The sequence below is a fragment of the Ursus arctos genome, unplaced genomic scaffold (genome assembly GCF_023065955.2).
Source record: "Ursus arctos isolate Adak ecotype North America unplaced genomic scaffold, UrsArc2.0 scaffold_7, whole genome shotgun sequence".
Lineage (NCBI taxonomy): Eukaryota > Metazoa > Chordata > Mammalia > Carnivora > Ursidae > Ursus > Ursus arctos.
In genome coordinates, this window is record NW_026623089.1 from 31,359,423 (window position 1) to 31,383,393 (window position 23,971).

Sequence of the window (23,971 nt, forward strand, 5' to 3'; positions counted from 1 at the left end):
AGTTAAAAGTTAATAGAAAACAGTTTTCCAGAAAAAGGATGTTTTTCGAGTATGCCTTTTTTTTTTTTTTTTAAAGATTTTTTATTTATTTATTCGACAGAGACAGAGACAGCCAGTGAGAGAGGGAACACAAGCAGGGGGAGTGGGAGAGGAAGAAGCAGGCTCCTAGCGGAGGAGCCTGATGTGGGGCTCGAACCCGGAACGCCGGGATCACGCCCTGAGCCGAAGGCAGACGCTTTAACCGCTGTGCCACCCAGGCGCCCCTCGAGTATGCCTTTTATCATGGTTTTCAAAGTGTGGACTATGGACCGGCGGCCTTCGCATCACCGGGGAAACATGTTAGAAATGTCAAGGCTCAGGCTTTATCTCCCGTCTACTGAGTCAGGAACGCTGCGGTGGGGTGGGGGGACCAATCTGTTCTAACAGGCGCTCCGCTGATTCTGATGCAGCCAAACTACTGTGCCTGGATGCAGATCACCCGAAACCTTTACCTCCGCCTTGCCTTCTGTCCCAACACCTGTTGGCTCCCACCACCTCCCTGGAAAGTAGATGGCGGATGGTGGGGTTGGTGGCTGATGGGTGGTGGGCGGAGTGCTGCTCTGGATTCTGGAGACCTAGGCTGACAGTGTTTCCTGGCTGTGTGATTTTGGGCAGGTCACTGGGCCTCTGTTTCCTCATCCATGAAGTAGAGCGATCACCTACCCCGCAGACCTGTTGTGTGACTAAATCAAATACAAAATAGGTACAAAAGTGGCTATCAGTGTCTGGCATTTGGATTGGTCGTCAGTGATGTTGGTCGGTCTCAACTTGACACCTGGAAAGCCCACCCCTCGTCCTTGAGGGACCCACATGGAGATGGGGCTGGGGCTGTGAGAGCTGCTGTGTTAATATCTCTCTCTGTCTCTCTCTCTCTCTCTGTCTCTCTCTCTCCCTCTTCCCCTCTCTCTCCCTCTCCCAGAAGGTAAGAGGGGGTACAGCATGAAGAAGAAAGTTAAGGGACTGGCTAGTTCCAAAGTTGGCAACTGGCCTGTGGGCCAGATCTAGCCCGTGGGCCAAATCTGGCCCATGCCTATTTTTGTACACCCCATGAACTAAGAATGGCTTTTAGGAAAAAATGGATAAAAGGAAAATCACAAGAGGAATGGTATTAGATGCATACGAAAATTATATGAAATTCAAATTTCAGTGTCCGTAAATAAAAGTTCTTTGGAACACAGCCACACTCATTCATTTCCATATTATCTGTGGCTGCTTTTGTGCTAGGACAGCAGATCGAGTAGTTGCTACTGAGACCATACGGCCCACGAGCCTTAAATACTTACTGTCTGGCCCTTTATAGAGTGAGTGTGCTGACCTCTGGACTAGGTGGAGGATAGTGCAGAGAGACGGAGATGATGCGGAAGATGAGAAATAGCAAACTTTTACTGAGTTCGGGCAGGCACTGTGCTAAGCATTTCTCATGCATTATGTCATTTAATCCTCCTAGCAACACTTAGGAAGCAGGTATATCATTATCCCCACTTTTCAGATGGGAAAACAGGCTTGGAACTTGCTCAGGGTCACAGCGCCCACTAGTGGTAGAGTGAGGATTTGAGGTGAGGTCCAGCTGCTTTCCCAGCCAAGCTGGTAACCCCTGTGCTCTGCTACCTCTTGGTGCAGGGGGCTCACGTTAGGAGAGGTTCAGGGCCTCTGAGATGTGCCAGGCATGGCTGGGAGGGCAGGGTGGTAGTTGGCTGAGGGGAGACAAGGGTGCCTTGTAGTGTGATGAAAACTCAAGGGTGATTAGATTTTGAATTGTTTATGTGGCTTATTTAAATGGAAAGAAGAAAAGCAGGCAGGGAGGGAAAAAAAAGTCCTTATCACAGCAGATACCTCTGGGCTTAAATCATGCTCTCCCCCTAGCCCAGCGCCAGTCGCCACAGAAAAAGTGCTTATCTGCTTCTTCCTCTCCCATGTCTGTTCATGAGCCCAGCGTGCTAATGAGGAGAGGTCATTCTGAGCCCACATCAGGGTTGGAAAAGGGGAATGGGAGTTACTAGGGACCGGGCAGGGGAGAGTTCTGTTGCCTTTTTGTCTGTAAAATAAGAATGTCAAGGAACAATTGTTTCTTCATTACTGTGAATGTGAGCCTTGTGTTTTCAAAGGTCAGCGCCTGTGAGCGCATCGGGTTTAGAGTGGGTTCCTATGGTAATTAGGCCATCGTGACTGAGGGCATTTTGTGTCCGGCAACGGGGTGCTGGATTTTCCTCTTTCTGTGCGGTACATGCTTTTTTCCTGCAAGTGTAACCATTTCTGTTTACCCCTTTTTCTTCTTGTTTTCATCCTTTCTGCCACACGTAGTTCTGGACTCAGAGACTCCCTTAGCAGGTAGGACTTCTCTTGCATTCTTCCTGCCCCCCCTCCCCCACACCGCCTTCCGCCAGGGACTTCGGTTAGAGGGGAACTAGGGAGTGTTCCCTCTGAGTGAGGGGTTTCTTTCTTTTTTCCCCCCATCTCTCAGATGAGTGGAGGCTTTCTTCCAATGCTGATGCCAATGGAAACGCCCAGCCCTCCTCACTTGCTGCCAAGGGCTACAGAAGTGTGCATCCCAACCTTCCTTCCGACAAGCCCCAGGTAGGCACGTGCCCAAGGGTGGGGTGGGGACTGGTGAGTGGTACCTGTTCTTGAGTCTTCGCTTGTGACTTCCTACTTACCCGGCTGAATAATGGACTAGGTTCTGAGGTGCGCTTTTGGCCATCTCTGGAAAAGCTCTGCAAGGACCAGAGTGAGTGAAAAGTTGGGGGTCAAGGGTCACAGAGGCATAGAATGAGGATGGTCTATACCAGGGGATAGGAAATGTAAGCCCAGTGTCTTCTAGGTCTGAAACGCATGTGGAAATGTTCTGAAGGAGGGACTTTGTTTAGTCCTGAGTCGGGGGGGGGAAGGTCTGAGCCCGTGTGTCTGTAATAAGATAGTAAAGAGAAGAGTACACTCTTGTGTTTAGCCCATTAATTTGCTTTAAGAGTTCCTGCAACTCTAGCCTTACAGATGATGGTCAGGTAGCTGTGGCCAGCCCCAAATCCAGCAGCCGAGAGCAGGCAAACAGAAGTCTGCCTCCACTGCCTCGCGCGAGCCTGCAGAAGAAAACCCCCTGAGGTTGGACAGCTTGGAGGACGGACGATCTTGCTCAAGTCTTTCCCCTAAGTCTTTTCCTTGATCTTTCTTCCTTCCCCTCCCTGTTGCTACTCTGTGATTTTGATGAAGGAATAGACCCTGTTTTAATTCAGGTGATACATGAAGAATGTTTTTTTACACAGAAGTAATATCCATGGAACAGAGCAGTACTTTCTTTTAAAGCAAGCTGAGCTGCTCTAAAAAATGTGGTGGGACCGTGTTCCTCGTGTGGTCCACTTCCCTGGGCCTGTCTTCTGCAAAGGTGCTCCCAGACCTCCCAAGGAGCCTGGGGATTCCGAATGCCACCCTGGTTCCCACCCCACTTCTCCAATGACCGTCTGGCTGTGGCTCCTGAGGGCACAGAATTGCATGGCCTCTGAAATGTAACTGAGTCAGAGATGACGCTTTCCTTCCTCTCAGCAGACCCTGTCTTTCCAGGCCTCGAGGTGTCTGTGAGCAGCTCCGCTGAGCCCTCCCACCCCTGCCATGCTTGTCTCCCCTAGGCATAGCCATGTGCATGCCAGGCCAGAGCTGCGGGTGTGCCTGGCCTCCTGAGGCCCTCATGGGACACAGCTGCCCAGTAAATGACTTGCCATAGTGGTTCCATTTCCGAGAGCTTTCCTGGTGTGTAAGTGTGCTGCCGGTGGCAGACAGGCTCCTGTCCCTGCAGTCTCAGGAGTGGATACAGTTGGCTCCTCTCCGGGTTCCTATGGTAATTATTAATTCAAGGCAAATTTGGAAGCACATCCTCCCCCCCATCAGTAACTTAGCCCAAAGGCTAATTCACTGGTTCCTTTTAGCTTCTTAGACAGCTCTTCTAAAGAGATAATTTTAAAAGCATGTGAAGTAAATAAAAATGCCTCTTATATACATTTATTTGCTACAGCTTTATTGAGCATTCATTGTGTTCAGATCATGATGTTAAACGTTGTCCTCAAGGAGTTTATAAGGGCGAGCCTTATCATAGGGTGACCGCCCTGTAATATCGCCTACAAATAGTGTATTTTCTTTTCTTTTTTTAAGATTTATTTGGGGGGGGAAGGGCAGAGGGAGAGGGAGAGAGAATCCCAAGCAGACTCCCCACTGAGCGCAGAGCCGGGTGCGGGGCTTGATCTCATGACTCTAAGATCATGACCTGAGCTGAAATCAAGAGTCGGACGCTCAACCAATTGAGCCACCCAGACGCCCCTACAAATAGTGTATTTTCTCGTCTGTCACTCTCCAAGAATTTTTTTTTTTTTACTGGGGTGTCTTAAAGGGAACTTGGCAAATTGCTGATACAGAGGTTTTATTCTGTATATTCAGTGTAAGATTGGCCACCCAACTTTCAAGAATTTTAGGTCATCCTTTATTTCTTGAATTTGTTTTCTGAATGCAAAAATGGCTTCTTGTCCCTAGAGCCATTGCCAGAGCTGTAAGCATACACTGGCTCAGACAGAACGAGTTGGGCTGGGCTGGTGACTGCCCTGGCTGGGTTTCAGATGAAGATAGCTCTTAGGAAGTCCCACAGGCCTCCTTGTAAGGCGTCTCCTTATAAGGAATGAGCAGGGGTCCAGGAGATGCAGGGGCCAGAGGGGAGTTCTGTCTCCTGGTGCTTCCATTTGCTACCTTTCCTCCTGCTGGCCTGGACCTGCTGCCCTGCTCCCCTCCCCTCCAGGAACGGGGAACCAGGGCTTCCTTCTCTCTGTCAGCATCATCGCGGTGGTCTCTGGTGGAGGCAGAGATTGGTATTTTCTGGAACTATATCAGCTAGGAACATATCCGATTCTTCAAGCAGCCCCATTTCTTCCCTGCCCCCACCTTCTACAAAGATAAATGGAATTTCATTAGTAGCCAGCGAGGCAGGAATGGAAATGGCCTATGTAGTTCCTACAATGTTTACAATAAATCAGAAAGTAGTTCCTTATAAAGTGACGATGCCTATGCCCCTCCTTCTGTAGGACAGAAAGGCCTTTGGCTCTGAGCGCATTGTCAACACTCTGGGGAAGCATCCTCTCTACAGGGTCAAAGCCCCGGGAAGGCTTGTGCCTGATGTAATGCAACCCAGGCACCTTATATGGCCATAACCAAATTAAGTTAAAAACTCATTGAAACCGATTTCTATCTTTGGACAAGAAGGAATCACATGTGGGACACTCAAGCTCAAAGTAAAAGTAAATCTGAGCCAAAGTCAAAATTGTCTTTTGCTTACCTCCCTGACAACCCTCACTCAGCTAGCCCGCGGTCCCTTTGCTGAGTGCTAGTTTGAGTGTTTTATTTCTAGAGAGCATTGTTCAGTCTGAAACATGTCCCACCCTCCAGTGTAAGTTCACGGAAACCAAGGAAGTCCCAGCTGGAGGATTTTACTCCTGCTGACTACTGAAGAGGGGACATTCGTTTTGTATTTTTGGCTGGCGCACATGGCCTCGTTCCACTGGCCCCATCATGGGTACCCTGTGGAAAGGGTAGGCATCAAGTCAACCTAGGATATCCAGATCATTTCTTCTCAATCCAGGTTATTTGTAGCTTGAAAACTGCGTTTGTTATGGGATAGGTTGCTTACTGTTTCTGGGGCTGATATTCTAATCGACACTCAAAAAACTTGATTTCTCACCTATGCACCCTTCCCCTTTCTACCTGCACACCACAAAAAATAAAATAAAAAACAATCCCCAGACAGACCCGCACCCTTGCACTCTCCCAGTGTTTGCTTATAACCCATTTACCAGGTAGTGACCAAACTCCTAATACACCTCACCAGTGCCATTTAGAGGACGTTCTGGTTTTCCTCTAGTACTGGGCTATCTTTAAAGATAGGAACCAGTGAGGAAAATCTAGGTGTCTTAGCTTAGGCTGCTACAACAAAATACCATAAACAGGTGTCTTAAGCAACAGACGTTTATTTCTTACAGTTCTGGAGGCTGGGAAGTCCAGAATCAAGGTGCCAGTTGATTTGGTTCCTAGTTGGGGCACTCTTCCAGTCACATAGACAGCTACCTTCTGTGTCCTCACCTGGTGGAAAGAGTGAGCTCTGGGCTCTCCTCTTATAAGGACGCTAATCCCATCATGGGGCCCCACCTTCATAACCCCATCTCACCGTGATTATCTTCTACAGGCTCCACCTCCGGACACCATCACTTGGAGCCAGGGGTTCAATATATGAACTGTAGGGAACATGCACACTTAATCCATAACACTAGGAAAAGAAACTTATTTTACGGTCTAATTTCCAATTGAGCCACTGATTGACAGATGGTTCTCATTGAAATGAGGAGCATTCTGGAGATTACCCCTTTTCCTCTGCCCCACTGAGACCCAAGGAGGAGCTGGGAGCTGTGTTGAGGAAGAGAGAATGAGATGTGACCCACAGCTTCCTCGCTCTCAGCCTAGAACTGGAGCTTTGGGCTTAAGCCAGGAGTGTGAGACTGGTCACCCCACTGTGGGATTGTCTGTGCCTGGAGGTGGTCTGGGTGAAAATGGGGAAGGGACTGGCATTGGATGAACCAGGCACAGTCCAATTCGGTAGGCAAATTAAGTGCTTCGTGGTCTGGCCCCTTTGTTCTGTGTGCATCAGAATGGGAGACTACGTGCTTTTAATCTCATGCCTGTCTTCCTCCTAATAATTAGTTCCATCAGATTGTTTCCTCTGAGGAAGGAGCACATGTGGATTCTAAATCCTTAGCATTTTCTTCTTGGTGAGCTTTAATTTGTTATGCTTATGGAATTGAGTGCTAAATCTCAGGGATTCAATTAAGACATCTGTCTCCTGCGAACACAAATAAGGATGATTCTTCCAATTCTCCATTTCCTAAGGGAAGAGAATGAAAGACATTCAAGCATTTCGGTGAACTTAAACTTTTAGCGCGAAGGGCATGGAGAGAGAAATCTTTGAGGAAAAGAGTGTGAGAAAACTGGGGGGTTCTGGGCCTCTTGCCCCAGCCTTGAGCCCTTGGGCACCTGTCAATCAGGAGGACTAACAAAGGGTGCAGGTCCGCCAAGGATCACTGTCATACTGTGGCCTCTCCAGGTGAGTATGATTCCGCCCTTGGCCTCACCCAGAGGAGAAATGTCGGGACCTCGAGGAGTCTTGAGCTCAGGGTTTGCTTAAAAACATGTCAAGAATTGTTTTTCTTCAGATCATGTTATGCTGTTATTTCTAATGGTCGTCCTTCTTTCCATTTCCCTCCTCTTTCTTTCTTTTTTCCCCATTTTGATACTGTCTCTTGAAAATAATGCTAAAGTTTCTTTCTCCCCCTCGGGCTCCTCTCCCTAAAGAAGACCGCTTTGCATGGCAGCGTCCCCCCATCCACAGTACCTCCAAGGACTCCCTCTACCTGAGCTCACCAAAGCCTTATATGCCCCCCAGCACCCCCTGCCAGCAGAGGCCCTCACGACCCCAGCCCGTCCCCGTCTCCCTGGCAGCCAGATCTGCTCCCAAAGGTGTGCCGCGTCCTGGGCCCTCGCTTCCAGGTTCCACGTTCCCCAGTGCTTCCTCCCAACCCCGGCACCACCGTGTGGCCACCAGGACAGTTTATAGTGAGAATGTGAGCTCTAACCCACGTCATGAGGCAGATGGGAATAAAAAGGTCAGCAGCTTATATGTACCTTGTTTAGCCAATACCATCTGCCGGGTGGCAGCGGAAGACGCCTCTCGCGTTGCACGTGACCCAGCCACAGGCACTCCCTTGGAAGCTGCAGGCGCTCGCGCACCAGCTCCCAGCATTGTCTCCCGCACAGCCGGCACCGGAACGCCACCCTCTGCTCCTCCTGGCCCTCCCCAGCTATTCTTTGACATCCGTAAAGATGCCGCTAACCGGGGCGCGAGTCCTTCCCTGTGCACTCGGCCTCCATTCCCAGACGCGGCGAGACCACCTGTGCTAGGCCCCCAGCTTTCCTCTGCTCCCGAAAACCGGAAGAGAAAAGAACCTTACCTTTTGCAGCCGTGTTATCCAGCCAAGGCAAGGAATTAGGAATGTGTGTGTGTCTTCTACACCATCTCTCTCGAAACTCATGCAGGCAGCTCACTTGTTTTCTGGGCTGCCTCCCCTCCCTCTCCTTGTCAACATTGCCGCAGCTTGAGTCCCGAATTCTGCTCTCTAAACACCTTGGCACAGCCCTCTCTGTCCCCCTCTCTCTTTCCTGGTAGTATGTAAGTATGCCGGAGTGTGGGATCCGTGGACTAATAATAGGGTGAGATACGGGGTGTCGATGTTTTATCACAAGGGGCCAAAGAAATTGTATTTGCTCCCAAGCTTTTGGGCTCTGCAAGCAGTTTGGGGGCTAAACACAGCCTGCCTGCCTGTTCTGTTGTTCTCTTTCTCTCTCTCTAAAGTGTTAAAAGGATTCAAAAATAGATGGATGGAAAGTAAACTTGGATGGGGTTCCCTCTGTGTCATGGAGTATCAGGAGGCCAGCTGGCTAGCACCGCCTGTCTCATGTACTCTGAGGAACGGGCACCGATTAAATAGTTCTCAGAGTACATCACTGCATGTCCAGTCTCAGCTGTTTAAATATGGAATTCCTTCTTCCCTGCCGTGCCCCTTTACGTAACGACCCCCTTATTTCCTACAGGATGCCACTTTCTCCAGTTCAGCCCAGCCTGAGATTATAGTTGTCCCTCTCTACCTGGTTAATACTGACAGAGGGCAAGAAGGCACAGCCAGACCTCCAGCATCTCTGGGGCCACTTGGCCCCCCAGGCCCGGCGACCGCCCCTGCCGGCTCACCTCTGACCTTCCCGACTCTAGATGATTTCATTCCCCCTCGTCTGCAGAGGCGGTCCCACCACAGCCAGCCAGCCAGCGCTCCTGGCCCCCACCCCCCCGTTAGCCAGACACCACCATCCTTCTCACCACCTCCTCCGCTGGTCCCTCCGGTACCGGAGGGCCTCCGCAGAGCCTCGGAGCCTGACCTCACGGGAGCTGTTTCAAGTACCGTAAGCTTGCTGGAATCCCCTCTTCACAGCTTTCCTGAATGTCTGCTCCTGGCAGTGAAAAACCCCTTTCTCACTGAAGTACTAAGTCGTGAGGGACGTGTCCGCTGCCACTGTGCTCGTGTGGTGACTGGACCCGTGTTTGCTTCCCCCAGAGTGCATGCCTCCCGTGCGTGTGTGTGGCCTCCTGCAGCTGCTCACGAGCCCCTCACGTCCCTCTTCCTGTCTGTCCTGTTCGGAATGCACATCTTCCTGAAAGAACTCCGTTTTCCCTCCGAGAACCTCCGTGGCCTTTCCTTTGGCTCGTGATGCTCTTGAGAGGCCAAGCAGATGTGGTGTTGAGAGCCGAGGAAAGCTGAAGAGCCCTGTGGGAAAGCCAATGGCAGTTTCTCCACCAGGGAGCAGCGAGCCTCTAGAGAAGGAAGAGAGCTCCTCTCTTGTTGATTTAGCAGGGAAACTCTTTTATGTACACCGATGGCAGAGCATAGTTTAAAAAAAAAGAGTTGAGTTTAATTGAGTAAATGGATCTAAAGGCCTTGCACAAATGTTAGGACTGTTTTCTCCAAGGGCAGAAAATTGCCAGGGCCCCTGAGGCTCGCAGGGGCCTTTGCAGCAAAACGTTGCTCTAGGGGTCGCATGAAGGTGAAGGGCCGTGACTCCTCAGGTCCCATCCCATTGTAGGTGGGAGAATCCAAGTGCTTTAGAGGAAAAGCGGAGTCAGGGTACCCAGTCTTTTTTCTCCTCAGGAGCCCTGGGAGTCGAGAGGATCTGAGAACCTCAGAGGGAATTGTAGAACGGGAATGTGTGGATCTACTCATAGGCCTGTGGGGTGCAGCGGGACGGAGTATGTTCAAGTTCCCAGGATAGCGCTTTCCATGAAGGGAGTACTCAATAACTTAGCTACGTTGTTGAGGACTTGCCCTCACAAGTCGGGGCCAGAGTCCCTCAAAAATAAGTTATTGGCTAATTAGCAATGAGTGAGCTCCTATCACGTTCCGGGCTTTCTGCTAGATTCTGTAGGTACAACTATGAACAAGGCACAGCCCTTGCTCTCAAAGGGGTTTTGGGGTAGCATATTGGCTCTCAAGCTTAGTGTACATGGGATTATCTGAGAGGCAAGAAACCTCGTTTAATTTGTCAACTCCAGGTTATACTCCTAGAGTCCCGACTGAGTGGCTCTGCAGAGGGCCTAGGGCTCTAACTTGGTAACACACATCCTGGGGATTCTGATGCTGAGGGGCCTCAGACCACATTTTGAGATACAGTGGGTCATGTGATTGGCTGATGCAGCTAAATGTTCAGTAACATCCCTTTGCGTAAAGGTGTGTGCCTACAAAACTGGCTCTAAGTGTTCGTTCAACTGAAGCCAGTCATGCAAAAAGCAGGGAAACTTCTTTTTGGCTTGTAGGAGAATACTTAGATGCCAGAGCTGGGGACGTATTCATTCTGGTCTGGATCCTCTTCTCAAAACTCTAGATGCAACACTTAGGTCAGGGCTCAGCCAAACATGGCCCAGAGGCTTTGGAGTTTTGCAACTCAACCCCGTTGGAGGAAAATGCCAGGTTGTTTCTGTCACCCAACTCAGCTTCTAGATGAATTGAGAAGCTGCTCTTGTTTTGGAGGGTATAGATACTCTTCCCTTTGGCACAGGCTATTTCTCTAGAGCAGTGTATAAAGCGAGAGATATTTTTAGTGCCCTAGTATACAGTTGTGCATAGTTTTGTTGTATACTGTGTAATTTATCATCTGTATAGATCTAGATTTTCATATTGAGTTTTGTTAACAGGTGTTCCAGGACAGGTTAGTTAGGACAGTGTCCTCAGTTTCTCAAACCTGACTGATCAGCTTGGTATAGACTTCTAGGGGAGTCCTCAGCCGGCCTGATAACTTCTGGTTTGGCCCCAGGTAACAGTAAGGTGACATAGGGAACTGCTTGGAATCCTCCAGTCAATGAGAACTGTCAAGAAGAGTAGGAGCCCCTGGGGATGGTGGCCAAGCCACAAGTTGAGATTTGCTCCAGCTGCAGCTATTTGAGAGTAAGAGGAAAAAAGAAAATTCGTGTGAATTGATCCAGGTTCTTTTACTCAAGAGCCATTTTTGTGATGTTCCAGAAATAAGACTTGTGCCACTGAATAAAATTTTATGGAATACTTCGTGTTCACATGATCCAGACACCACAGTAGGCATTTATACCTTAAGGAGCCACATGCCTGATTTTGTGTGTGTATGTGTTTCTTGGGTGCATTATGGCAGAGTTTTCACAGATGTATCATTTATCTTTATTAAATCACTTAGGAAGTATATTAAGACAAATGTAATTTTTTTCTACTTTACAAATGAAAAAATGGAGATGAAGCACTTTTGAACAAATCATGTTAGGCCTCTCGAGGCTCGGGAAAAGATTTTATTCACTAAATTGAGCTGTTGCTGGTAACTAGCAGCTGCAACATTAGGGCACTTTCAGAAGCCCCTACTGTGTGTCAGGAGCTGTCCCTGGTCCTGATACTCACATTCTCTCTTTTATGGGCATGTGTTTTCTTGCTGCGAAAGTTGTTCAGATACACCTTTGCAAATAGATGGCTACAGTCATTCAGGTGGTGTTTATTTATCAAGCACCTGCTGTCTGCAGGGTGTTGTGCTAGGTGCTGCAGTCAAAATGAGGAAGAGAGGCATGGCTTTTGTCCTACAGGTACTTAGAAGCTGATCTCTGGAGCATACTAATTGCTTTGAGCCATACTTTCATCTGGAGAGTAAGGATCAAAGTCTTGTCTTTCAGACTCCTTAAGAATGACATTCCGGCTGGAAGTCTGTAAATTCCAAAATAGAAACTTTGTAAGATTTACAGGTGTGATAGAGGAAAACTATATGTATATCCTACATATTGAGGTCTTATCTTCCTGTCTTTCAAAAGACTGCCATCATTCCCATCATAAATTATAATTTTAATAGTAGTGATTCTATTGGATTTTATAGCCGAAACCTCAGGCTTTTGAAGTCAGGATTTTCATAAGTCTTCACCACTTCAGAGATCCTTGTCACTCAATACTGGAGTGGGAAAAAAAATGTCAGGTAGAACTGGATAACATCCAAGTCTCAGAAGCAAGTGCTAGTAAGGTTATTGAGTGATGCAAATAACAAGAGTGGCTTTCCGGGAGGACCAATGCTTAACTTTTCCCTACTCTTTACATCGATGGCTTCTTGTCCTCACATTGTCTCATGTTTCTTTAGACAAGTGTACTAAACTTTCCTGATTTTTCCCTTAAACCAGCTCTCATTCTTGGATCACATTTGGAATTGCATGAGTCTTGCATGTTTTTCTACTTTGTTTTGAATTTCCTTTTTCAGTAACTGGATTGATCCACAGTTGTTACCAGGTGAAAATAATGATGTTGCTGAGACTTCCAGTAACACTCACCTTCCCTCTGGACCCTTACTAACACCAACAAAGAGACTAAGCATTCTAGATTAAACTTCTAACTGGAATTAGTGATGTCTCATTGATTACATTTCTTTTTATAATTAAGGTCCTTGTAAAGCTGTAAATTTCTTCTTTTTAAAAAGCATTAACATTAGGTTTCATGTACTTAGAGTTGGTTACAGCGTGTGTTCACTTTTCAGGATTCAGGTCCTCTACTAAATGAAGTTTCTTCATCCCACGTTGGAATTGATCCCCAGATCTCTGCACCAGTTAGCAAGCCATCATCTGCCTACCCTTCTACGACAATTGTCAATCCTACTATTGTACTCTTGCAACACAATCGAGGTAAGGGAACTTCACAGAGCACCCCCAGCTCACTGGCTTCGATGTAGCTGTTCTGCGACTTCCGGGGGGGCAAGGATTCTGCCATTCCACAGAAGTTTTCACAAACCCCGCCCTTCCCCGAGGCCTTCTGCCCCCTGTGTACTCACTCCCATGACCCACAGAATAGACCACAGCAGGGAGACAGGCCCCTGATTTGGGATGATGTCCGATATCTGCTTACGCTGGTATAGCGAGAGTTCCGTGCCTGGGGCGTTCACAGGTGTCTTCAGATGGTAGCACCAAAATGAAAGAAAAGACAGAAGGGAAAAGTCTGTGCACCTTAACTCCTTATCATGAGCATTCGAATCAGAGCTTTGCCTGGAAAATCTAGGTATAATAATACCTCTCTTAATAAGTCATGTAGTTCTATGACATGGTGAATTTTCTAGAAAGCAAAATTTTGAGTACCAAAATTAAAAAATAAAAGAAAGCATAATGGGTGGAAACCTTTATAAAATTTCAACTGTGTTTTTGTGCCTCTAAAGCAGGCACTGAGCTTTTTCTTGGTGACTCACTGGCCTTGACTCCTGCCAGCAGTTATCACACTGGGCTGTCATTCGGTGCACCCTCTGGGGATGTGAGGCTCACGTGGCTGTTTGTTCCTTATGCTACGTGGCCGCATACAGCTCTGCTGTTTGTTTTCTGTTGTTTCTCTTGCTGCTTCTGGTTGGTTCTTCCCCTTCTCTGAAGGGGCATCTTGGAGAGAACAGAAGCGCTCTGAGGTAATAGTTGTATCTGTTGACCCTTCTGCTTTAAAACTTCTGAAGATGATTCTAAGTCCCAAGTTTTTACTAGTTGGAATTCAACAAAGAGAGAAACTTTCCCTTCATAAAAATCCTTTTCAGTGTGAAGTGTAAAGTTGTCAAGCTGTTTCCTAGAGCAGAAAGGGCTTTTTAGTCTGAATTTCAAAAAAGCTGGGCACCAAACCTTTCCTTTTCTTGACTCGCTGCTCGCCTACTGCATATTTCCCCCAGCCCCCCCCCACTTTAACTTGGACGAGAATGGAACTGGAGTCTATTTTTAATTGTTTTCCATATTAAATGGAGTTTTCTGTTTCCTGCTTCTAACTTGTAAAACAGATGAATGAAACATTTCCTCTCACTTAAAATCTTCCCACTCGAATCTTAAATAGTTATTTTGGTAATTTTATTTTTTTTCATTATGGCCTCCATATAAACCGTCCTCCATGAATCTGTGTTCTTCCAAAGATGATAAGGGTCCCAACCCCCACCTATGTAAGACCCCATTCTCTGTAAGGGCCATACCCCTTACTGGCAATAGCTTTCTCTGCCCAGACAGTGTCCACAATGCAGGACAAAGTGAAATTTTGGTTCTCTATGAACTTCTTTATGACTCATTTAAAAAAATCCAAACAGAAGCAAGTTAGTTCCCAGAAGGAAAGGCGGTTTCTCTAAAAATGGGATTTATTCCCAAGGCAACTTGGTTTTTGGGAAATGCCAAGTGTAATGTCAGCTGCTTCCACCAAGTCCCTTTGATGACACCTAGTGAGACATCTTTGGGCACAGAAATGCCTGTAGTTCTTTTTCTTCTCTGGGCAAATGGATTCCTCTTATTTGCCCAAATGCCTTCGGTTCTTGCCTTCTCTTTTGTGCAGTCCTGCCCTTTGAGTTTAAAGATTAGAATCGTGCTGCCTGAATCACACATCCTTCAGTAAAGGATACAAGTACATTCATTTTTTGGAATTAAAATAGCTTCTCCTAAAGAGCAAACCATATGTTCCCTAAGGAGGCGGAGCAGGAAGAGTGGAGGAGAATGGAGGCGCCTGGCCACCTAGCCTTGGATTACTGATTGTCAGTGGGGTTTAGGTCATGTGTTTTTGGCTTTGTTTTGGAATTCACCCAGCCTGGCAGCAGTGCTCATAGAGTGTACCCGTAGAAACAATTTCTTAACTATTGCAAAGTCTCCTGAGGGAATGGTAACTTTACTCTACTTCTGGAATTCTAGGTTAGTCATCCTAAAAAAGGTTCCCTTTTTTTTCTTGCCTAGTGGGCCCCCGGGCATAGTGTGACAATAACCCTGTCTCTGCAAGCCAGGCCCCCCAACTGTAGACACACGAGGGGGCACTGCACATCTGCCCTAGCACTCACCACACAGCTCCTCGCCCCTCTCCACAACATTTATACCATATGTCTGAGGCCAGATCACTTACGATCAGTCTGGAAGGAGGATTGGAACCAGAAAACTCAGGACTGAAGAGGTGCCTGGGTCCCCTAGCTCCGAGCTTCTCTGTCTTTATTGTACACGGTCTTGGGAGTGCGTACTTGCAGGTTTGTATTCGGGAGGTTTGAGGCAGGGCTGAGATTCTGCATTTTTTTCAGCAGCTCGCAGGACACATCAGTGCTTCTGGTCCATAGACCACAGTGGAGACCAAGAGCTCCATGGCTCCCAGACTCTGGGTCTCATGGTCACAGGAAACAGCCAGGAGACTACCCCAAGGTTGCTTATTTCTAACTATAGTAAATAACACCCCTGAAAAACAACTGCTGTTGTCCATATCACATGTCATTCTATTAAAGAAAGGCCATTTCATATCCCAGAAGGAGGAACAACATAGTCTTTTAAGTTGAATAAATTTGCTGTTGCCTGGTGAGGAAGCCCTTGCCTCTGGCTGGCAGACTGGAGTTTGGGAACCATAGGTCTAGTGGACACTTTGATCAGACAGATGAAGAAACTAAGGGCAGAGTTTACGCGATTGGTCAATATCTCCTAGCACGCTGCTGGCAGAGCTGAGCCTAGAGCTCGGCTGGGCTCCTGTTGTCCAGCTGGTGGAACTTTGTCCGCATCCAGAGGTGGACAGGCTGTCCCACTGCTGTAAGCACCCCTGCTGCTCTGTTTACTTCTTGCCCACATGGATTCTGGAGGGAGGGTGGGGCCGCAGCCAAGGGGCATGATGACAGCACCCAGGGGCTGGCAAGTGCTCTATTTTTATCTATGTGGCTGCTTTATATTTAGCAGCCGTGGAAGGTAAAGGTCATTTTTGTGCTTATCCCAAAGCACGTACACACAGAATTCTCAGAAGTTAGATCTTGGCCTCCCCACCACGAGCGCCCAGGAGGCTGAGGAAGCGAAAGACCATCCATGTTGGGGAAAAGTGGTGGCCTGGCGATCGGGGTTGGAAGGCAGCCCGCACTAGGAGTCGGGGATCCAGGTTCTAGGCCCTCCTGTGATGTTCAGTGTCATCATGGGTAGTGTGTGCTGCTTATCTGAGGCGTCTCCACCCACCTGCCCTACCTGCTAGGGTCATGGCAAAGATTGAAAGTGTTAACGTGCGAAAGCTCTTAAAACAATGTCTGGTGTTTGACAGAGCTCTCGGGAGGTGGTAGCTGCCATGGTTATGATGACAGTTGTTTCTCTCAGAACTACTGAGACTCGGGTCGTGATAAGGTCCTGGTCCCTTGAAACTAGGGGAGTTGGGAGGGTCTCTTTCCATGACCAAATCACCTTGAAACCACAGGGAATCAACCAGCAAACAGTAACAGTTCCCTGAATCTTGGTGCAGATGTTGGGGGGGGCAGCTTGGAGACACCACAGCTGGATAACAGAAGCCACGTTAATGCCCGGGCATTTAGCTGGGTGTGGTGGCCATGCCACGTTCCGGGATCTAAGCCCAGGGGACAGTCAGGACGCCAGTTTGGGGATGCTCATGATTCTGGCAGGACTTCCTGGCCTTACCGTGTCTGTGTAAATCTCACGATGTATATCTTTTCTTTTATCACAGAACAGCAAAAACGACTCAGTAGCCTTTCAGGTAGGTGCCAAATATTTCTTTACACGCCAACACCTTTGATGTGTGAGGAGCATGGTCTGATGAGTTCCTCTGATGTGCTGGGGATTCTGTTTGTTGCTGGACCACAAGGATGGTGCAAGCAGGCACGGTCCCACTTCCTCCCTGCAGCCTGAGGGGCAGAGGAGGCATACCACGGCAGTGACCCCAGCTAGTACACGGGCTCTGGGCAGCTGCGATCAGTGCCTTGATGGGTAAGAACAGGGTATTCTGAATAAAAAAGAACAAAGAATTATGCCTTAGGTGGCGCGTTCGTGGCAGGCCGCGCTGAAGAAGTCCTCTTTCTGTTGCTTCTAATCCCTCTCCTAGGATGTGACAGGTGGGGGTTAGGAAATGTGGGCAGGCTCTTCTCTTGTTGGGTGGCAAGCCCAGATGCCGGTTAACGACCCTGTGTGACAGACCTGGGTGAACACCTCCAGACCCCAGTGCCTGGAAAGGGGTGTGAGCAGCCATCAGAGTCTCCTGGAAACCTGGTCCAAAACCCGGATTCCCAGGCCACAGCTCCAGAGATTCGGATTTAATGCGTATGGGTGAGAACTTGCACGTCTCACCAGGTCCCCAGGGATGCTGATGCTGCATGTGTACTGACCACATTTAAGGATCAAGTCTCACCAAGAATGGCAGTGGTGGGCCTGGATCTGCTAGAACATCAGGTGTCAGGGCTCAGTCCCTGATGAAGCGTGGCCGCACGTAGGCAGAACTGTGGGGAAGCCCAGGAATGGGAAGGTTTCGCCATGTCCTTAGGGCCTTCTGTAGCCATTCTGCTCTGAGTCCTGGTCCCACTGCTTCCCAGCGGTGCAGCTTAGGCAGGCTGCTAATGATCTCAACTGCAGGTCAGGTTTCTTACCTGCCAGATGGGGAGCGCAGTAGTGCCACATAGGTTCTGCGAGCGAGCAGCCCAGCACCGAGCGCTGGCACTCCCTGGGTGCTCGGTAGACATGAGTTTCCGTTGTCAGCAGGCACCCCCATTGATTCGTTCCTCATTTTATTGAGTGCCTACTTTGTAGCAGGCGCTGGGCCAGGCTCTGTGGCCCTATCTGGGAACTGTGCTACCCTCCAGCCGCCCACAGTGTGGTGTGATGGTTTGTAACAGTTCTTTGGTGATGGACTCGGTCGGAGAATCTAATGAAGGCAGTAGGTCGTCTCTAGAAGAAGCCACACATGTCACATGGGCACATGGTGGGGGTACAGACACGTGTGAATCGGGGGCAGGAGTCCCTGATCTGGTGAATACACAGAAGCCACCGTTTCCTGAGCAGCTGCTTCACGATTTCTGGGTTACTTCCTGCTCCTGCTGCCCTTGGGATTCGTGGAGAGCCCGGTGGGGAGAACATGGGGTTCTCACACCCTCTCAGCTTTATCAGGACTTGGCCCCAGAACAGGACAGGCTGTGGTTGAGCACAAGGTGCCCTTTGCTGCCCCCTCCTGACTCTGCCACACCAACCCACTTCATTCCCTGGCCCCAGTCCAGGGTGCTGAGAGCAGGCTGGCTCTGAGACGAAGGTAGCTCCTGTGAACGCCTTCCTGCCATTGGGATTTGGAAGGGAGCAGTGGAATGGATGAACAGGTGCCCAGACACAAGTTAGGAGGTTCACAGTTTGGTCCTGGCTCTTTCCTTTTATTGACATCGTTTGTCCCCGGGTAAGTGACTTCACCTCTCTGCAGCATAGTTTCCTGCTGTGGGAAGCAGGGATGATAATCCCCGTCCTTGCCTCTGAGAGGTGTGAGGATCGTGTGCGACAGGAGGGGGGGTATGCTTTGCACACTGGAAAGCACTACACAGTATTAAGGCTTCTCCACCAGGCTGGCAGGCTAGGGCCACTTCCTTGGCTCCAAAATAAGCCTAATGTTTCCATCTTCCTTGAGTTTGGGGTCAGAGCCACTAATGGTGTTTGATAGAGTGGGACATAAAGCAAGTGCTCACTAAATGTTAGTTTTTATTGAAGCAGCACCATTCTGTTCAGAAGCTCTTGAAGGAGAGAGAGCTGGCTGACCCTAGCATCAGTGGGTCTTTGCCCATCATACCTGGGGTGATGATACTGGGAAGATCACCCACCTCACCCCAACCCCCCAGTCCTTAACGGGTTTTTATTGAGCCTTTATGGGGCCTCTTGTTCAGTGAGAGTCATTAGGGATAGAGACCCACATGGTATTGGCCACCACGAGCTCATGGTTCCCTTGGGCCTTGGGGAGATGGGCAGGGAAACGGGTCAGGGCTGGGGTGGAGGGTCTGGCACATCTTGCTCAGGGAGGTGTTGGCATCACAGAGCTTTGGGTGTGAGGAAAAGGGAAGCTGCCCGCAGACACAGAGGCCCTGTCCCAGGTTGTCAGCATTGTCACTTATTTTGTGGCCCTTTGCACCTTCCTTTTGAAAGCTCAAAAAACTGGAAAGAAAACTGGAAAGAAATGCTGCAGGATGTCCTGTTGAGGGATCAGTATTTGCCTCGTGAGAAATAGCAGGCACCCCTTGTCCTGTGGCTGTCACAAGGTGGTCCTGTCACCTGCCTGATATGAGAAAGTGTCACGTTAGGTTTTCACTATGTAAAAAACCACATTTTTTTCTTTGAGGCTGCGGTTCATCTATCTGTGCACTGAAATCCACTCAGTCATGAATCACATGATCACAAGCTTCTAAACTAAAATAATTCAGGGCTAATTTTTGTGGAGCCAAGAATTCTGACAGCTTTGGAACAAGTCACTGGACTGTCAGCCTGAGTTTTGCAGTTAAGTGATTGGTGTTAGAGCCACCTCCCCTAACAATTAAAAAAAAAAGTCTCTGGGTCTGGGAACCCTGAGAATGCCAAGTCTGTGATCTGCTGCTACTTCTCAAGAGGGGACATTGGAGTGAGGAGAGTGAGCGCCTCCAAGCAGCAGGTGAGGCTGATTTCAAGCCTCACCTGCTGCTTCCTGGTGACACTCAGGAAGGTCTTTCCAGGCAGGAGGAAAATGCTCAGCAGAGCCATATTAAGGGTAAACATTGGTAACTTGAAATCTCCCTGCACTTCCAGGCTTCGTGCCAAATCCTTGGCCTCCTGTTGTAATTGCCTGGGAGCATGAGAACTCATCCCATGAGTCCAGTCTGGTCTTAACATCCTTTAAAGCTCATGGCTGTGATGCCAGGGATTGGGTCGTCTGAAGCATACACTGAGCTGGGTCTTGCACAAAAGATTTAGAAACCATTCTGCGGTCGCAGAATGAGTACTTGTTTCAGAAGTCAGTTTGAAAGCCCGGCCGGGTGACCCCACTGGGCAGGCAGGCTGTGAAGGTAGTAGCACCTGAGACTGCTGATGTGTGTGTCCCCACTTCCCCAGCCCCTCCTCCACTCGGGGACATCTCTGACTCGGGCCCAACCTCGAGTGCGCCCTTGGGCCCCTCCTTTCCGCTGGATCTTAGTCTCTAGCCAGCCGTCTGCACTCTTTCCTTTCCCAGAGATGAGAAGCTCTCCCTCGGTCAATGAACAGATCCTGACTGAGCACTGCCTGAGTGCCAGGTGCCCCTTGCTCCCCTTCAGTCCCACCGAGAGGTCATCGCTGCTAGGACTTACACTCCCCTGGCTTAAAACTTTTGGACCCCTAACCTCTTGACCTCCCTGGTTGCCATCTGCCGTAGTCTGTCTGCATGCTGACCCCCTCCCTGGTTCCTTCCCTACTTCTGCTCACATGTTCGTCTCTTTCTCTGCAGCCTGGCACCCACCCCATTGCCCTTGGAAACTTGCTCCCTCTGCCAGTGATCCCATGACTCTTCTTTTGCCTAATCGAATGCCCCCTTCTCTGCTTTGGATTCTTTTTCTTCTTTCCTTCCTTTCATGGGTTGAATCACCCACTTCTTGGAATTCTGTCTTCTCCGGCTTCAGTGACGCTGCACTGTTCCTCTCTGGTTCATCTCCTCTCCCTCTGATAACTCCTGCATCCTTTGGCGGAATCCCTTTTGCTCCTCAGCCTGTCCCTGTGACACCCTTCAGCATGTGATGTCAGCCCTTGACTCTACCCACACTTTTTCCTCCCTGACCTCTTCTGTTGCTTTAATGCTGATGGCTTGGGAATGACACTCCTGGGCTAGGGCCCCTCACCAGGGGCTCTGCTGCCTGATTTCTTCGAGGGTATTTCTGCTTGGATGTCTCACTGTCAGAGTTACCATGTCTGAATGGAAGCAGCCATCTCTCCCTGCCTTCCCCACCCCAGGCCCTTCACTAACTTCTGTTTGGATCAGGCCAGGCTTGAAGCCTTGGTGCCATCTTGGAGGGAAGTATGACAGGGTGTGGTTCAGAGAGAACCGCTGGAGTCAGGTGTCCCTAGTCTAAATCCCAGCGTGGCCACATGGCAGCTGTGTGACCTTAGGCAGGTCGCTTGAACTTCTCTGTGCCTTGGTGCCTTTAACTGTTTTTTTTTTTTTTTTAAATGGAGAGATACTAGTTTCTTCCTCCTAGGGTTACTGGGAGGATGAACTGAGATAACATATATGAAGAACTGAGCACGGCGCCTGGCCCTCGTGTGGCTCCGGGTCGTTCAGAAGCTCCTGGCATTTGCGGCTGCCGTTCCCTCCACGGGGGCACCCTTCACTTGCTGTTTGGGTGGCTCCCTCTGAGACATCAGCCCTGAACCTAAATCCCTCAGCTAAGTTGATGCGGACTCTATCCACCCTGGTCATCCTGCATTCTCATCTCTGGCTGTCTTGCGCTTTCTGCCTGCTGGCCATCAGCTCCTTGAAGGCCCGCATTCTGAGAGGTCCACCCCCACGGCCACGGGACCTGTCATGCACAGCCGCAGTGCCTTCCCTCAGGAAGTGACGTGGCCTGGAATAACAGAGTGTACGAAGTGATTTTACAATCTGTAGACCACACCCGGTCTGTTTATTCGCTCTCTGTAATCTCTGGTCCTGAATCACGTCAACTCTAATGTGCACTTAGCGATTTAAAGGGCTAGATGATAAATATTTCAGTCTTCACTGGCCGTAGTTTCTGTTACAGCTACTCCGCTCTGCCACTGTAACTTGAAAGCATCCATAAATAATACACAAACGAATGGGTGTGGCTATGTCCCACTAAAACTTTACAAAAACAGGTGGCCAGGCAGTAGTCTGCCAGCCCATGCTCTAAGTAAAACTCATTCTATTGGGAGTGAGCAAACACACTTCCCCCAGCTGGATTGTTTGGGGGCTGTTTGCTTCAGAGCCACCAGAAGCGCTGCTTGAGCTAATGACTGTTTCTCACTTCCAGATCCTGTCTCAGAAAGAAGAGTGGGAGAGCAGGACTTGGCACCCACCCAGGAGAAACCCACCTCGCCTGGAAGGGCTACTGAAAAAAAGGCAAAGGATGACAGGCGGGTGGCTAGGAGCGCTCAGGACCTGAGCAATGTTTCCATGGATGAAGTGGGCATCCCACTCCGGGTACGAATGCTGACCCATAAGTCCTACCTAGGCTTCCTCTTACACTGGTGACACGTGTACACCCGAGTGCATGCGACCCTACTTGCGGCTGACAAAGGCCTCATGAGGAAATCCTCGCCACTGCCCACTCTCCAAACCCGCTGAGGGCCGCAGAGCCTCCCAGAGCTGTGCTCTGGCCTCCTGTCCCACCTTGGTCCTGGGTTCAGAGTGCAGCAGCTTTCCCCAAAGCACGTGAGGTGTTAATAAGTCTCATGAGAAAAGGGTTTGGGGTTCAGGTGACTATGAGGGAAAAGCAGGGTGGAACACAGGCAGAGCGGTTTCTCTGCAGCAGAATTTCTGAGACGCTTGGGCTGGTGCGTGTTCAAGGGGAGAACGTTGTGGGCCGTGTCTCCCAGCTTCCCTTTTTTGTCTTGGGGAGCACGCTCGGAAGTTGTAGGTCTAGGATTACAGAGCCTTGGGGGGCTCAGGGTCCCTGTTGATGAGTTCAGGTAGAAGTTGTTTGGGGGATGGGAGATACTCCCGTCATCCGAGTGAGCAAGAAGCTCTAAAGGAGCCACAGAATGAATTCAGGCTGCCCCAGTTGTCCCCCTCTGCACAGGCGTGCCAGCCTTCTGCAGGCCCCACAGAATTCAAGGGAAGCCTGCCTTTGAAGCAGGAATAGGGTGAATCCCCTTTTTTCCATGAACCCCTCAGAACACTAGCTGCAGTATGTTTCTCCATGGTCTCCATGTAACGAATGGACGGTTTTGTGTCCCTTTGGGGGAGGAGAAACAGCAATGGGCTAAGCCTTGGAAGAACTGTTGTCTGGTCCTAAGTAACACTAAGTATGTAATAGTGATAAGTGGAAAGGGAGTTGTGACAGACAGTCATTGCCACCACCGCTTGCGGACTGCGCAGTCTCATCATTCACTCTGTCAACCATCATTCACTCCACAAGGTGAACACGGATAGAATTACCATTTCATAGACGAGGAAACAGAGACTCAGAGTGATTACGGTCCTTACCCGGGATTGTACAACCTGTGGGCGATGGAGCAGTCTCTCCGACTCCCAAACCCACACCCCTAACTGTCATGTGAGGCAGAGTCTGAATCTCTTGGTCTGGCTATTTTTTTTTCTTTAAGATTTTATTTATTTTATTTTAGAGAGAGTCAGCATACGTGAGTGGGGGGAGGGGCAGAGGGAGAAGAAGGAGGGAAGCAGAGTCCCTGCTGAGTGTGGAGCCCGATATGGGGCTCGATCTCACAACTGTGAGATCACGACCTGAGCCGAAATCAAGAGCCAAACGCTTAACCGGCTGAGCCACCCCGGGGCCCCTTGGTTTGGCTATTCTTTCTCAAAAGTTTTGCACTTTTAATGAAGATTTATATGTGGGATCACCAAGACGTATAGAGTTACGTGAGTTTTGATCTCAGATGTTGTCACTTTCCATTGTGATTTCATGATCATAGAAGTTCTGAAGTGTGTTGACATTTCCATTTTATTTTACTCTTTGCCTCTTTCTCTAGAACACCGAGAGATCAAAAGACTGGTACAAGACCATGTTTAAACAGATCCACAAACTAAACAGAGGTACTGATTTTCATTTGTAGAAGCTATGCTGTGTTCGTATGTTGACTGTGGTGGTGAGGACTTAAACTTGCTTTGCTAGGTTGTCCGAAGACTGAGCCTTACGCTCAACTCATTGGGCACCAGCCTGCCTGAGCCCAGCCATACACCTGCAGAGCAGAGCAGGGAGGGAACGCTTGCGCTCTGCCTCACATGTGGGACTTGAGGTCAGCTCTCAAGTCCTCCCTCCTAGGTATTGTGGGACGCAGCAGGTTGAGCCCAGCACTGTGCCTGTGCTCCAGCATCTGCCTGCCCGGGCTGTGAGCAGCTCTGACTCCCATCTGCTTCCAGCTTTAGGTGCAGCCCCC

General features: G+C 49.3%; 1 protein-coding gene across 50 annotated transcripts in view; it reads left to right on the plus strand.

The window, feature by feature from the left end:
- SORBS1 (sorbin and SH3 domain containing 1) overlaps window positions 1-23,971 on the plus strand; it is a 220,463-nt gene that overhangs the window by 122,080 nt on the left and 74,412 nt on the right. For 25 of the 50 annotated variants that reach the window (XM_048218684.2, XM_048218696.2, XM_048218717.2 and 22 more), the window contains 6 exons: window positions 2,501-2,613; window positions 8,704-9,066; window positions 12,682-12,826; window positions 16,605-16,634; window positions 21,886-22,055; window positions 23,564-23,627. In XM_048218684.2, the coding sequence (XP_048074641.1) occupies window positions 2,501-2,613; window positions 8,704-9,066; window positions 12,682-12,826; window positions 16,605-16,634; window positions 21,886-22,055; window positions 23,564-23,627 (885 nt within the window). Of the gene's footprint in view, window positions 1-2,340; window positions 2,368-2,500; window positions 2,614-8,703; window positions 9,067-12,681; window positions 12,827-16,604; window positions 16,635-21,885; window positions 22,056-23,563; window positions 23,628-23,971 lie in introns of all 50 variants that reach the window. The other 25 variants (XM_048218695.2, XM_048218702.2, XM_048218687.2 and 22 more) reach the window with 5 other exon arrangements.